The 16,194-nt window shown below is 33.7% G+C and overlaps 3 protein-coding genes across 11 annotated transcripts; 2 read left to right on the top strand and 1 right to left on the bottom strand.

Annotated features, from left to right (window-relative positions):
- Window positions 1-183: 183 nt before the first annotated feature.
- On the top strand, window positions 184-4,404 carry LOC114415448 (protein KRTCAP2 homolog). The gene is made up of 5 exons (XM_028380131.1): window positions 184-391; window positions 1,582-1,740; window positions 2,376-2,427; window positions 3,282-3,348; window positions 4,059-4,404. Exons 2-5 carry the CDS (start codon window positions 1,585-1,587, stop codon window positions 4,159-4,161), a joined length of 378 nt encoding a protein of 125 aa, XP_028235932.1. The 5' UTR covers window positions 184-391; window positions 1,582-1,584; the 3' UTR covers window positions 4,162-4,404.
- Window positions 4,405-4,929: 525 nt separating this feature from the next.
- Window positions 4,930-8,236, bottom strand: LOC114415446 (pentatricopeptide repeat-containing protein At1g77360, mitochondrial). Of its 9 annotated transcripts, none has more exons than XM_028380128.1 (4): window positions 6,334-8,236; window positions 5,592-6,149; window positions 5,396-5,490; window positions 4,930-5,291 (listed from the first exon to the last, which is right to left on the bottom strand). In XM_028380128.1, the coding sequence occupies exon 1, from the start codon at window positions 7,921-7,923 to the stop codon at window positions 6,478-6,480; it is 1,446 nt and encodes a 481-aa protein (XP_028235929.1). In that variant the 5' UTR covers window positions 7,924-8,236; the 3' UTR covers window positions 4,930-5,291; window positions 5,396-5,490; window positions 5,592-6,149; window positions 6,334-6,477. The 9 variants fall into 9 exon arrangements, with proteins under 9 accessions (XP_028235929.1, XP_028235926.1, XP_028235928.1 ...); XM_028380125.1 differs by having other exon boundaries at window positions 4,930-5,490; window positions 5,592-5,679; window positions 5,776-6,149; XM_028380127.1 differs by having other exon boundaries at window positions 4,930-5,490; window positions 5,616-5,679; window positions 5,776-6,149.
- Window positions 8,237-9,590: 1,354 nt separating this feature from the next.
- LOC114415445 (auxilin-related protein 1) lies at window positions 9,591-14,414 on the top strand. The gene is made up of 9 exons (XM_028380118.1): window positions 9,591-10,409; window positions 10,557-10,774; window positions 10,861-11,114; window positions 11,213-11,348; window positions 11,432-11,526; window positions 11,845-11,910; window positions 12,050-12,139; window positions 13,229-13,405; window positions 13,933-14,414. Exons 1-9 carry the CDS (start codon window positions 9,934-9,936, stop codon window positions 13,969-13,971), a joined length of 1,551 nt encoding a protein of 516 aa, XP_028235919.1. The 5' UTR covers window positions 9,591-9,933; the 3' UTR covers window positions 13,972-14,414.
- Window positions 14,415-16,194: the final 1,780 nt, after the last annotated feature.

The raw sequence follows: 16,194 nt of genomic DNA, 5'->3' as shown, positions 1-16,194 counted from the left end.
ATTATAATTTATAATAAATAAATACTTCCAAATATATAAATTATATTATAATTAAAATATGTAATCTCTAACACTTAATAAATAAATATCTTTTGAGATATAAATTATTCAGTTTCAGATCAATGATACACATTTATACTTTGTATGTATAGATATGGAGGGATTATTAAATTAAGTTAGCTTTAGAATTAAAATTAAAAATATATTTTAAAAAATATTGAATAAAATTAAGTGTTCAGTAATTTTTAAAAATATTCTTATTTTAAAAAATTCCTAAAATATTTTTTGTTGAAAAATACTACTGAAGAGTGAAGATTTATCAAATTGCCCTCGGGTATTTGACTCGTGCGTTTGGTCGAGATCTGAACTGAAACCGCTGCTCCGATCTGAGGTAAGCTCCTTTGTTTCTCTATTTCTTCACTTCTCTTATTCTTTGCTTGTTTTCTGTGAAAATGCTAGAGTTATAGGGAATTAAATTGATGGATTTGATCTCGAATCCCCCGATGCTTCTTTTCTGCTTGTTTGGACGGCGAATTGTTGTTTGTTTTTTATGAAACTCGGCTTGCGTAGCTTGGAGTTAGGGTTTTTGGTCAGATATTATATTTACGCTTGGGATCGGTGTACCTTGAGAACATTGTTGGATTCGTTGAGCTTTAGTTGTTGACTTTTTGTTTTTGTGAACTTCATAGCTTCAGCTACTTATAAGCTAAATCTGCCGTTCATGCCTTTGTGTTTGAGCGGTTAAATTAGTAGCATTATCGATGTTTTCTTGCACGGGGTGGCTTCCTTGTTTCCTTTTGCTGAAGAGTGTGTGCTTATTCTGCATGTTTGAAATTGAATAAACCATCAATTTCGTCGCCGAGCTATTATCCCCTCCCTTAAGTCGCTCCTAAAGTAATAAAACTATTTAAATCATCTCTGAAGTATTGAATATCCGTCACTTTAGTCTAGTTGATGTGTTTCAGTAAAGTTTAGGAACCAATTTGAAGGGTTTTTAATATTTAGGGGACTGCTTAGTGAATGTTTGAAAATCTGATGCAAAATGACTTTTTGAGGCAAAAGTCATTGTGCCAAAGGATCAAGACCCTTGCTTTTGTTTTTGTCCATTAGATCTACATTGGAACGTGTGCTGCAACAATTTTAATTGCAAACCAAACATGCACTTAGTACTTGGCATGATTTCTCATAGTTTTAGAACTATTTAAGTAATTTTTATACTGTAAGGACCACTTGATAGAGTGAGTAATAATGCAAGAATAAAGTTGGTTGTTTACTAGTTTGAAACTTATCAAGCCCGACTTACTTGCTATTCCTGTTTTTCGTGAAGAGAAGCTTGCCATATACACTGTAAAGAGCGTTTTCATGTCATGGATAAAAACATTTAAGTGGATTATACTTGTGGCCACTACAGATACGTGGCTGTTTGGATTCATGGCAAGCATATGTTGTAATTTTGGTATAATGTGCTTTATACTTTTGTGCTGTTTCTGCTTGCAACTCAGTGATGGGTGATGGTGATTTTTTTCCTGTTATTCTCACAATTGTTTCTGTGTTCACAATTGCTGAACTTGCAATGAGAAGGCCATGGCTGGGTCTGGGAGTTCCATGCTGTATTCCTTTCTTCTCTTCACAGTCATTCTCTCACTTCAAGAAATGTACCGAGGGAAACTAGCATCATCAGAATTATACACTATACTTGGAGGGTTTGTTAGCTCTATCCTATTTCTTGTGCTCCTAACCGTGAGTTTTGAATCCACCTCTTGACTTCTTTCTCAGCTTTGAAGTTTTATATGCTGATAATATTATGTTCTTTTCTGAGTAATAAGATCAATGATAGAATAGAAGGAAGGAAGGAAAAAATATTTGTTATGACATCAGAAAATGAAGAATGACTATCACTTTTCCTTTGTCATTACAGCCGTTTTGATACTAGTGTTTGGTTATTTGTACTTGTATTATAGTCTATAAACATATTTGTATAAAGGTTTGTCTCTAGAAGGCATCAAATTGTGCACTGCATGATTCTTTGTAATTCTAATGAGAAGTGCCATTTCTGTAAAATGAAGCCAGAAGATTTTCGGAAGACTTAGAAAATCCCTATTTTTATCACTTTGTAGTTGTTGGTTAATGTTCAAATATATTGATTCCTTGGTCACTCATTTATACGATCCTTCTACCTTGAGAAAAGCAAAGAATCTTTTGTTCAAACTAGTGCTAGATGGACTGTGGTGACTTATTTTAACGAGATATATGTGAATTCTTGTACTTATCTATGTAGTCTTCTTTTAATTATCTTTTACTCATATAATTCTTCCAAGAATTCTATAAAAGCTAAATCTTTCAAGGTAATTTAAGGTATTTACATGTGTCTGCAGTTCATTGGAAATTTGCAGGAAACAATTGGTGCAAGAACTGGTTGGGGAGCTGGTAAGTACACATTGATTTTGAATGTTGATGACAAACTGTATTGTTTTATATTTAGGGAATTTAAAAACAAGTTTAACAGAATGAGTATTGTTTGTAACTTTCCAATTTTGTGATGTTAAACTTTGAAACATACTACTTAAGGTTAAGGCAATTAGTTGTTAGTGACTTTACTGTACTGTCCTTTGTGCATCAGTACCATAAGTTTCGACAAGTTTTTTATGCTTGTTTACCAGCATTGGGCCTGTGTTTTTAGGCAGTTATGAATATGCTTTCCTGTGTCTAGTTGTCATTATAAGTTTAACCTCTCATTGTAAAAATAGTCCAAGCTTGTTATTTTGTGGAGAGCTTTCTGCATGTCAGAGTTTTACAACTGCAGACTATATCGTTCTGCAATATGTATAGAAGGTAAACAAGATTATGCAGCATTGTACAGAGGGTTTGTATTTCTTCATGTCTATTTAGAGAGGCAAAATGATAGATATTAATTCTTCATAAAGAAGTAAAAAGAAGACAGTTTTGTCAAAGAGGATTGTGATATCCCTTTTCTAAACTTCTGCAATATAGGCGCATAAATTAGTATAGTAAGTTAGACTGATCAGAAAGTGAGAGAACATTATTTGAATGAGTAAACACGTATGTAACAGAAGAAACTGTATAATTACTGGATTTTTTTTCATTCATATTATGTCATTAGCATTAGCAATAACAATTCAAGTGGCACATGCAGCTGAAGAGATGCTGAATTTTATTGTCTAGGTCACTCACTCTTTAAAAGGAGTTGTTACATTTGAAGAACATCTAGTATTGTGTTTTATGCTTATGGAAAATGAAGATAGTAAATTTTTATTTTGCAGTCATAGTTGCAGAAGCAGTTGCTCTGATTGCTGCAAGCACTGTCCACCGAGTTTGCATCACTACATGGTATGCTCCCCCCAACCCTCTTTTGCCTTATGAATGAATAAGAAACTCAGTGAGAAGTGTAGTATCTGAAATATTCAAAAAAGAAGAGAGAGGGAGAAGAAAAAACACATCTCAAAAGCCAATGACACCTCTGGTCTCAAAATAAATAAGGTTTAATAGTAGCATATTTATTGTTCTTATTTCTCAAAATAAAGAGTTTTCACTTAGGGCTGGCTCAACGTGAGTGAGGCCTAAAACTTATTTGCTCTATAAAAATTAATAGAAAAACTTTAGTTATTTTACCTGTGGCCTGTCCTGTTCTCACTTGATAGACTTCTTGTATATATGTGTGTGTGTGCCCTATATTATTACATTAGCTGAATTGGAGAGTTTATATCAGTTCATGTCTCTGTCAGAGTCTGCTTCATAGGTTTTAGCAGCTTAATATGCTTGCAAAAGTCAGAAGGATGCTTCCATTTCGGAGGGTATAGTTATTTTAATGAAATAAAAAGGATCTTTGTGAAGAATATATTAGCAGTGATGGCCTAGTGTACCAAAGTATTGACATTATCGTGGTCTGGCTTATAAAGATGAGAAATCATATCCTAGCACAGCAACACGATGGCTTGCTGTGCATCTTTCAGTATTTAAAAAACATAAAAATATCTTTTTTTTTTTAATTTTCATATTAACTCATTGTTGATGTTCTAATATTTGTTGCATAAATGTAGTTTCCTGTTCTCGGCTGCATTGCTGTATGAAGTTAACAAGATCTCTGGGTCAGCGCTTTCAACAAGTGACTCCAGGATTAAAAAGCAAAGTGGAAGAGCTTAAGCCTTTGTATGCTTTTACTATAAAGGCCTCTTTAGAAAATTTTCCCAGGAGCATTAGTTTTATAACTCTAGCATCATAACTTCTAAGAAGAGTGTTTTAAGTTTGTCTGACTTTGTACAATTTCAATGATATGATTTGAATTTTGAAAGAGGTGCGTCTAACGAAAAATCAGTCAGTCATTTTTTTTTCTCACAGGTGGCCCTCTCTGCTTAATCAAATAATGCAAAAACGAGTTACGAGGGATCTAAACTTTTGATGGATCCAACTTAAATATATTGAATGGTTCTGGATTTTGTTCACTGCTAAAGTAAGCCATTGACACCATTGTGGCATAGAGCTCCGTTAACTGTTGCACGGATCTTAGAACTCTGAACAGAAATTTGTAATAGATGGCTACATTGTCCGTCTGTTGTCTGAGATTACCTTTAGCCGTATGAGTTCACGCATTTGGTAACTCACGAGTGAAAAAAGAACTTCCCACATCGTTTGTTGTGGCTTAACCTAGATTAGCATACAACTCGTGCTCGATACAATTCATTTCATTAAATATCAGGATTCAAGGAAAGTTAAAGCGTAATGAAATTCAAAAATTTAAAATCCGTCCGTAAAATTTCCAGTTTGGATATTTATCAGGAAAATTGGAGTTTTCATTACGAAATTTGTAAAACATAATAAAACTCATGTTTTTTCCCCCTTGAATGTATAAATGTAAAACTGAATGGAATAATTGAACTTGAATGAAATAATTAAAATTTAGAAAAATCTACGTAAAATTAAAAGATATCAAATACTTGGAAATGGGAATTGTGGCTTTTACATGGATTCGAGCCTCTACCAAAATACCCCTTTAACAAGAACAAAGCAAGTTTTAGCCACAAAATATATAAAAGAAACTTCGCTAAGCACAATAGGTTGACAGAATTTAAACTCTATACTATCCCCAAAAATAGCAATCCTAAGGACCATTTACACAGCCGAAGTTCTTAGGGCAAGATATTGTCTTTTGTTTTTTCTAATGAGTAAGTGAATATTGACATTCTAGGCCTCTTGTTTACCAACCTCTCCTATGTCCCTATCTATGGAATCGCAACATTATCATTTACAATGTCTCGCCTATCCACAAAGAAAACCTGCACAGCACCCAAGCCGGTGCAGCCACAAGACACAAATTAGCCCCAAGATTTGCAACAGCTTTTAAGATAGCACATGGCTGCTTTTCCAAAAAGAATAAGACCTAAGGTTTAAACCAGTAGCAGCTGTAGCTGATGCACATTGCACAGTGGTTAATTACAGCAAGTCATATTGAAATAGCCCTTAGAAGTTAGCTTCCTGCAAAAGTTGTGAGAAAAAAATAGAGTAACTCCAGGCAAGTTATTTTGGTTCAATCAACATTTTAATGGTTCTAAATTCTAATTGATCCCTACTTTTACCTTCACTGTTAACCCGGGACTTACCCAGATCTCACAACAGAGCCACTTCTCAAGATCCCAAGTGGATATGGATATTTTTTTTTAACAGCTGAAAATTTAGGCCAAAAGAAACAACATACTGGAAATCTAAGCATAGCATTCTAAGACTTCAATCAATAAAAAAGTAAGTTAAAGGGAGCTTTACCAGGGGGAAGCATAACAGTTGACATCACTGATATTTATCAGAGGTTGATAAGCAGTTCCTAGTTGTTATAGACAGAGCCAGTGCTGTTAGATTTTTCTTCACTAAAAGATAATCAGGATAGTTTTCACTACACCAAGGACAAAATCCAAAACAATTTCCTTTTTACTACCACTCATTTCCAATAGAACTTCAATAATCATGAAGCATCAAATCTTAAATCACTAAAATTCGAGGGTGAATGCTCCCCTGCTTATTTATAGATATTCTCACTTTAGAGGAACTTTTTCCTGTAACATGTACCACAAAACAACTAAACACATTCTACACATCATCATGGCACTGGATAATGGTCTCATAATCTCATCAGCAATAACCTGCGATATAACGTTTGATCATCAATGCATTTGATATTTAGGAAGGACGTGGCAGTAGCATCATCATCAGAGGATTATAACAAAAAACTTGTAAGTTTTAAAGCAAAAGGAAAATCTTAACAAAAGGAGCAACATAAAAATGAAATAACAGAAGTCAGTGTGAAAAGTAAAGGAAAAAGTTTACCAGTGAGTAAATGCTCTGATTTTTATATTACAAAATAGGCAGATCCCGAATATATAAAACTGTGGCCACAAAACTGTTTTGACAACAAAATCAGTATTCAAAGCTTGTTATATGTTTCTAGTTGCCCGTTGTATTCCATGCTTTTTAATCATATAAAGGCTCCTTGACGAGAAGATTCATTTTCTCGTGAAGAAATTTGAGCACATCCTCTCTCCCTTCCTTTATAAGCAACTGTCTTAACCTCCCAAATGTAATACGTGATGGTCGAATTCCCTTCTCTATCATCTCTTCCATCACAACACAAGCCTTTGCAGCATTGTCCTTTTCACACAACCCCTTGATAAGGGCAGAAAAGGTGTGCATGCTTGGAACAAACTGTTTTGATTTCATATACTTCCATATTTTCAGAGCCATCTCCAGTTCATTTTTCTCACAGAACATTTTAATCATCATTGTATATGTGTCAGCATCCGGTTCACACAACTTGATCATCCGGCAGAAGACTCGGAAAGCTCTATCAGTCTGTCCTTGGCCAATCATACTGCTTATAATAACATTGCAGGTCCTTGAATTAGGAGCGACACCATTGCTCTCCATCTCCTTCAAGACCCTATGCACATTTTTAAACTTATTTACTTTACAAAATGCACCAATCAAGGCATTATATGCCACAACATCAGCCTTGATTCCCTTCTTCGCCATCTCAAGGAACGTATCAATAGCATCTTCAATCCGGTGCTCCACTCCATAAGTATGAACCAAGACACTATAAATGAACGACGTTGGCCTGCAATTGCCCACATCCATTTCCTTCACAACCTCAACAGCTTCATCAACCCTCCCCGCTTTGCAAAGAACATCAACCATGATACCATAAGTAACGACATCAGGGTCGCACCCCGCCTCAACCATCTCTCTAAAAACCTCCCTAGCCCGGGGAAGATTGGGAGCCTTTCCCCACCCCTCAAGCAAAATGCTGTAACTTTTTTCGTCCGGCACAAACTGACCCTTCATAGCATCAAAAATCTCCTGAGCCTTCCTTACATTGTTGGACTTGCACAAAGCACTCAGCAAACCATTAAATGCAGCAAGATTCGGAACCACGTCATACTTATCCATAACATTAAAGGTGTAAACAGCCTCATCAACCTTGTTAGCCCTAGCATACTTTCTCATCATGATGCAAAAAGTTTCAACATTTAGCATACCCTTTTTCCTCATTGCACTAACAAGGTCCCACACGATCTGGTACTGTCTAATCTTGGCCAAAGATTCAATCATCAAGTGGTATGCCCTAATGCTATGTGAGTAACCTCTCTGCTTCTCTGCCCACTCAAAGAACCGAAATGCTGGCATGCCCGCATTCTCGAACCTCTTGAGAACGTTCTCAACTAAATCAGGGGAAACTCTAACACCGGTTTGATTAAGAGCAGTGTCAAGTCCGAGGGTAGGACACGTCATCATAACCTTGCACACTCTTTCACTTGCTTCTCCAACATCCTGAATCATCGCCTCGCTTGCGCTGTGCATTTTCGTAAACACCACCCATTTGGAAAATATTTTACTTCTATGGGAACAGAGCTTAATCATTGCGTGGACAAAGCAAGAGTCGCAAATTATTCACCTGAAGCAAGCTCCAAAATTGCGAGGCTGCAAACCCTAACGTGATGAAGGCGATGGCTCAAGTTCGTAGAAGCAAAAGCCTATTTTTTTTATCTTCTACTACTGTATTTCTGTGTATGGAGGTTCGGTTCAGACCAAAAGCGGTTCGGTTCGCGGTGGTTTGATGGTGGCTGCTGGCTGGGTAGAGGTGACGCCGCGGTTGTGTTCAACGTTCAGACTTCAGAATCTAAAACTAAAAACAAGTACCGAATTGTTTATTCCCGAGAAAGAAAAAAAAAAAACTTATTAATTTAAACAAATGTATATCTTGCTCTTGTGAATTGTAATTGCAAGCTGAGTGTGTTGTAACCCTGTACAGTTGTACTAATGCTGATAGTTTTGGTTTTAATTATTTTTCTCTTAATTTTTTTTTTGAAATCTCACTAAATTAAATTACTCGGATTTTTCTATATTTTCATTTAATAATAATATTTAAATTTTTATTTTGAGGATTTCTGATAAATTAGATTTTGATATTATGTACATGAAGAAAAATTAAAATATATCTTTACTTGTGAAAAGTAGTTTCATATAATGTAATTCAGAAGAAAAAAATGCAACGTATAAAATATATAAAAAAAGTTATATGGTAAAATAATATTATATGAAAATAATTTAATTTTTTCCTATAATATATTTTTAATCAAATTTACTTATTAAAAACACAAAATGCTTTTACATTTTTAAATATAAATATATTTAATTCTAAATCTAATACTTTTAAAAATATCATCCAATGATTATAATATCAATCAATCATTATACATTATAAAATATAATTTCATATTTAAACTTTTTTTTTTATCATCGTTCACTATTTGAATTTTAAATTGTCTGCTCAATGTCAATAAATAATACTTAATTCTATTATCTTAAATAAGATTTTATTAGTGATTTGATTACGAAAAAAAGTTGAGGATTCACTTACTCCAAACTATGAAGCTTGAAAATTTGTCATAAGACATTATTTTAACTCAATTAAAGCTTTAGAATTTATTTTTTGTATGTCAAAAATTATCAAAGAAAATTAATCTTGTCTTACTGTAACTATTTTAGTATTTTTGACTAAAAAACTATTTGCCGAAAAAATATTTATGTTCCGGTAAAAAAAATGTTTCGAGTAAAAAAATATTAGGGTTAATTAATAAGTAATTTTCTGGATAATTTGAGAATTTTTAAATTAAAAAATTATAATTGAGACTTTTTATTTATTTTTATCAAGAATACAGTTACATATTTTTAAATTTGAGATATCTAATTAAATTTAAACAATATCACGTCAGAAGATCTACTTGTTCGATACTAGACTTTTAATTGAAATTTTCAAATGCAATTTATGATAGTTTAAAAACTGTATATGCTCCTTTAACCTATACAAAACAAAACTATGCTCATTTTTTTAACATATCAAGGGCTCAATTATAAACCTTTTCATTTAAAGACCTTATTAAAAAATTCAAAATAATTAGAGATACTATTAATTTAACCAAATATCATCTGCTTTTAGAATATAAAAAAATTAACATGTGCTTTACAGAAGTGGATCCATCATTAAGAATGCAATAAAAAGCAAAAGATAGAAAATGACAGAGAGAGCAATAAGCGCGTGGAATTGCGCTTTGGTCATCACTGTCGATTATTGAATTGAAGTCTCTCAGACGCAGAAATACAAGGAGCCAACCGACATCCTCAACCTTACATCCCATTTCCCTACATTTCTTCCCTCTCTTTCTTTTCCATTCTCCCTTCACAATTTTCCCACAACCCTTTTTTTTCCTTTCATTTTTTTAATTTTTTTTTTTTAAATTCTTCCATCGTTTTTTTCCTTCCTTCAGAGAAAATAAACCATAACGATTTTGTTTCAGCTCTTCTTAGCTCACCCCAAACCAAATCCAATTCCATCACTGCATTGATCCGTTTCCTTCAAATTATTCAGCAATGGACGAGTTCGGCGTTTTGACCGAAAAGTTCGGTCTCAAACCGCAAGGAAAATCCGCTCCAATGGCAAGGGCAAAGCGACCTCCGAATGTCGCTGATTCCCAAACACGCCCCAATCCCAAATTCCCCCTTAACGGATCCCCGTCTCACCAAAATTCCACCTTCGATTTCGATTACGGAGTTTTCAGCAACAGCAACACCGACAACAAAACGCAGCGTTTCGACGACATCTTTGGCGGAAACGCCAAATCCAACGGCGCTTCGTTCGATTACGATTCCATATTCGCCGGATCGAACACACCAGTTTCCACGTCATCTTATGTGGATGACATATTCGGTGGAATACATGGGAAGAGTGTCGGTGTTGATGATCTGCTTGATAAGATTGGTGGCTTAAATACAAACGCTAAAAGTCCAAACGCAAAATCACCCGCTTTTGATGATTTGATCCCTGGCTTTGGTGTTTCCAATAATGGGTAACCGAACTCTGTCTTTAATTCCTTCTAAACTTGCTTGCATTATTAGTTTAATACCTCGCTATACGTGCATATTTTGAATTGGTTGGTATCAATTGTTCTATTTTTATGTTAGTCTTTTAATGTGCCAATTGTTGTATTCTTTAGTGTTGGGATGAACAATCCAAGTGTTACTCCAAACAAACCTGCTGCAGCAGCGGCGGCGTCTCATGATGATCCGTTTTTTATATTTGAAACTGCTTCAAGCTCGCCGTCTTCAGAATCTTTCCTGGACGCGCTGGAGCAGATTAGTAAGTTGAATAATTCTAAAGGGACAAAAGGAGGTTCCCCATCATTGAAGTCTCCACCCAAGCCAATGAGTAAAGGTTGTTCTAAATGCTTGAGCTTCATTACAAGAATGGCCTCATTTTTGTTATGTGTAATTGGCTGAATTGGGTGGTTTTTAATGCAGTTAATAGTCTGAGTGTATCAACAATCGATGAGCTTGAGGACTTTGCCATGGGTGGGACACAGACTAATGCTAGTAGTAGAAAGGCCAATGTTAAAGCTGCTGAGACTAAACAAAACTTGGCGGCTAGGATGAACAATGGTAAAAGAGTTCCAGCTGCAAAAGTGAATCAGGCAAACGGTGTGGATGATCTTGAATCCTTTTTCAGCATGGGCTCTCGATCAAGCAGTGTGCCAAAGTCAAGGACTCCAACTATGGTAAATCTTAAATGTTATTAATATATAATGAGAGCTTGAATGATTTCGCAATGCTGAGAAACTATATTCAGTTTTTTTTTGGCCGATATGTTACTTAGGATCGTATGTATGATAACCAAATGAAGAACAAAGGGAAACCTGAGGTGTCACCAAGAGTGCCATCTAGATCCTCAGCAAATGTGAATAAATCTCCAGTGATGACATCTCTTGATGACCTGTCTCTGATGTTTGGGGGTAAGTTTTTTAAATTTATCAATTTCTATTACAGTGAAGTGGTTTTGTGGTTGACAAATCATTTATTCTTTGTGTTGCAAAAGGTTCCCCGTCATCTGAATTCCAGGAGGTTGAAGGGGAAACTGAAGAAAGACGAAAAGCAAGATTAGGACGTCATCAGAGAGCACAAGAGCGAGCGGTGTGTATTATTATGTTGTCTCTATTTCTTTTAATAAGGAGAAGGGAGCTAATCAATGCAAATTATACGTCATCTTTTTATATCTTCTTTCTTAATATTGTGTGATATTGTATTTTCTAAATGGTTTCAAGTTTCAACATCAAGTCTTTAGCTTAATGATCTCTACAGTGACCCTGTATATGATATTTCTGCATATACTTCTTTAAAAGCACATATGGTGTCTTTCTAGCTCATTCTAGACATTAACATTACCAGTTTTATTGAGAAATAAACTCTCATGGGATAGTTTTTTCACTTTTATGACTTTGATATTTTCAGTTAAAAGCAGTGAATGATATGAACCAGCGTGACCTTCAAACTAAGATGGAGCAAGAAGAGAGGAGGGTAGGCATTTATATTGTTTTTGTTTAGATTGTGATTTATTCCCAAGGATAATCATTGTATAATTATCCATAATTATTTTGATTTTATTTTATATATTTGTCAAATTTTCTTTGCATGACTTTTTGTTTTAATTTGGCAGAAAATTGCTGATACTGCGGATGTTCAGATAAAGCGCTGGGCTGCAGGGAAAGAAGGCAATATGCGGGCATTGCTATCAACATTACAATATGTAATGCTCTTTTACAATAATTACTATCAATTGATAACAGTTCATTTCACTTTAGGGCATTTGAATATACCTCTTTTGCCCTGTAATTGATTAACATTCTTAACAATTATCTTGAACAGAATGATTAAATCCAGCCAGTAAACAGTATTAAAAAATGTAAAAACCATAGTTGTCAATGACAAATAGTGGCATGGAGTGGCCGACTCCAAAAATGCTATGGCAGGATAATAGATAGTGGGTTGACTGTTATTTTTCTTCGGCATTCTGGGGAGCGGGGTCTTCCCATGACATGCAGTAATGGCACTACCATTCTGTCATTGCACACGATCGACTAATATGGGGAAAACAAAGAAATAGTATACTATATGTAGATGAAATAATTTAGAACTTTATTTTTAAATCATGGCATATTGCGACTCTTGTCATATCAAATGTTCTGCCTTTTTTTTGTGTTTAAATTGTTTGTAATTTTGCGTAAACCAACATGACAACATGGTGGTCCAAATGGAATATTTTGAGTTGTTGACTGAAAGTCCATACATAAAGGTTAAGATTTGCCTATAAAGTAGCATTTGGCTTGCAGAATTGCAGATAAAATAGAATTGCTCAAAGTATTCCATTGGTGGAACAAAATTGTACTTATTTTCTAACCTCATTTTCAATTCTTTTGTATTTTTAAAAATGAACTAACATAGCAGAACTTGTGTTCTTTTTCATTCTAGCCTGTTTACCAAACATTATGTAAGTTTCTTTTGGTAAGGAGGATAGAAACTTAGTCTATTTGAAATTAAACTCAGACACACGATATATATAAATAACTATTTGAAATTAAAGGTACCATTGATTGGGCTATTTCACTATTTGTGTAGTATATATGCCTTTGGTTAAGTGAAGGCTCTGCCAAAACTCTCCTCAGTCATCTCCAGGATCTTATTTAACAGGAAGATGATGGACTTTTCTCGTGTCTTTTATTTCCTTTTGGTGGTAAAATAATATGATAGTTAATAAATTAAGCTTTTACCTTTTATCCCATCTTACAACAATTTGTTTTATTCCATGACTCTGTCTTACCATTGAGTTTATATGCAGGTTCTTTGGCCAGAATGTGGTTGGCAGCCAGTGTCTCTGACAGATATGATTACCTCTTCTGCAGTTAAAAAAGTGTATAGAAAAGCAAATTTATGTATTCACCCAGATAAAGTTCAACAGAAAGGTGCTACTCTTGAACAGAAATACACAGCGGAGAAGGTTTTTGACATTCTTAAGGTACCTTATTAATAGTCATGTAGAAATAATATACTACTTTACATAAAAGTATAAACCCATTTTTATCCCTTTGGTTAAATGTCACGATTATATTTTACTTTTACCAGATATAAGTCTACTTAATTTTATTGAGCTACTGCTAGCTGGATTTGCTTTAATCACACCATTAAGCTGAACATATATATCTTCCCTTTTACTTCTCTATAGAATTCAAGTGCCGGATAATAGATATTTATTTTGGAAAATTCCCACGCCCAACAAGAAATGCTGAAAACATTAACATATCCATAATTTTTTAATACATATCCAACCAAATTTGCTGACACTAATTATTTTTAGAATTTAATTAGAATGTATAGAGTATAGACATCATCATTGTCATCCAATAACAAATTATTGTTAACTTTGTAATAATTACTTTAAGTCATTTCAATGTGATCTTTAATTGCTTGACGGTGTAAATGGTTTTATACTATATGAAGGTTAAACTACTACACTTATATTTATTTTTCTGACCTTAAAAACAGGAAGCTTACACCAAGTTCAATGCGGAAGAGCTTTCTTAGATCCCACTGCTAATGTCTTTGCAAAATCAATAGATCTATTAGCACTTGCACGGTTTCGGCATCGGCCTGTTTGCTTGCCTAGCTGGTGCCTCATATATTTGTTTTTGTGCCGTTGAAGATAACTGCATAAATGTTTCGTGGCATCGTTTGGCAGCAGATTCTTTTTCCCTATAACGTTGAACGCTCTACGGTGAGTTACCGAGTTATAACATATCTTTGTAAGTAATTATGTTGATTGATTCAGGTCAATGTACAAATTTTAAATGTTCATGATTCCCTAAGGTCAGACAAGGGTTTATCTTATTAGATATGCACAATTGCACGCATAATATATTTTGTGGGAATGAGTGGTAATTTTATACTTGTAACTAGGCTTTTGTACGAATAGAAATGTTTCGATTGATTTTTTTCATTTGAATCAAGGAGATTGTTTGTGATTTTGATTTCTTTCATATTTATATTTCATTTCTAGCAAGTTAACCCCCCTCCCCCCCCCCCCCCCCCCCCCCCCAAATTGATTGAAATGTTAATAGTTATATCAATCCGATGCGTTAGTACATCATTGAGGTTATTCTTTTTATGATTAATACTAGTTCTTACGAGAATATCAACTAATACAGAGAATTATCAAGCCTGTAATATGTCTTGGTAAATAATAGTTTTTTGTATTTATATTTGTAATCAAATATCTTGATTAAAATATTGCGATGTCATATGTTAAGATATATCTTGATAACCATCATTTCTAACAATGTTTTATACTTTCATAGTTTCATATTTAATTTTGGGGTGCTGAAAATGTTTTGTACGTTTGGGATTTGGCCAAACGCGGGTAACCTCGTCACCATCAAAATGAAAATTAAGGTAATGCCAAACTTTTTGGGACATTGATTAAAAAGAAGGATTCATTTAATCCACTTTTAATGAGATAAGACTTTATTAATGATAATTAAGAGGGAGTATATCTTTATTTTCATACCTTGTTTGTTTTAGTGTAGAATTCTTTCCGAAAGCTTTGCTTATTAACCATCAAAGTAGAACTCACATGAAAGCATAAATGATTTTTACACTATTTATTCCAAGTTTTCATAATGATTTTTTATGGTAATTATAAACAAAAATGATTATAACATTTGGACCTGTAATTTATTTTCGTAATAAGGTTACCATACTTCATACTTATATAATAGTAAACACTCTTTTAACAAGAGAATCTAGCTTAGTTGATTAAATAATGTGTGAATTGTTGTCAATTTTTTAATACTTGAATTTTATTTATGAATAAAAAAAATAGATACTTTCCTTTTGTTTCACTTCATTCTTGATGCAAAATTATTCATCATCCTAATAAACATTAGTAAAATTAAGAAAAAAAGATAGATTGGAAAAAACAAATTAATCAAAAGTTGTTGATACAAGTGGTTTGACACTTAAGTTTTCTAATCAGGGTATAGGATTTGATCTCTGATTTGAATATGAAGTCGCAATAGTATCATTTTATCACAAAATGGACTTACTTTGTGGGAGTGAGATTAATTAGATGTCAAACAAAAAATTCTAAATACCTATTGATTACTCATAAAAGAAAGGAATAAATTAAATTTATTTTGGAGTTTGAGTTAGTCCCTTTTTTGTGCGAGGGGAGAGGATGGATCCATGATGAAGGTAGGAAAGGGGAAATATCTTTTCAAGTGAAAAAAGAAATTGAAATTCTTAAATATTGAGATTTTACCGTTAATTTTTTAAACTTCTACTTTATAATAAAATTATATATTATATTATATTAATAAAATTTGAAGGACTAAAATTTAATCCAGTGCTAGTGTTACTTGAGAGTTGAGAGGATCCATTCCTACGGAAAAGGGAGTGAAAGTGAAGATGTCTTTCGCAATTGCATATGCTACTTGAAACGGTGAAACCCATTTGTTTCAGACTTCAGCGGCTAATGTATTGTGCTCGCAGTGCTGATGCCCCAAAAAATTAAGACAATCTTTTTCTTAAAAAAAAAAGACGGTGTTTATTTAATTATCAGTGAACACAACAAATAAAAATGGGATGTTTTCTTTTCTTAAATCAAACATATCTCCGTTTCTTGTTCAGTATCTTTATGACACATCAAACAAGATCACATCTGAAGGGGAAAAAAAACTTATAAATTACTAGTATTATTTCTACATTTCTACTTGTTAGTTGTTACCTTTGACCATTTTTTCCCATCAAATA

Source organism: Glycine soja, chromosome 6 (genome assembly GCF_004193775.1).
Source record: "Glycine soja cultivar W05 chromosome 6, ASM419377v2, whole genome shotgun sequence".
NCBI classification, from domain to species: Eukaryota; Viridiplantae; Streptophyta; class Magnoliopsida; order Fabales; family Fabaceae; genus Glycine; species Glycine soja.
This window is presented reverse-complemented; position numbering and strand designations above follow the sequence as displayed.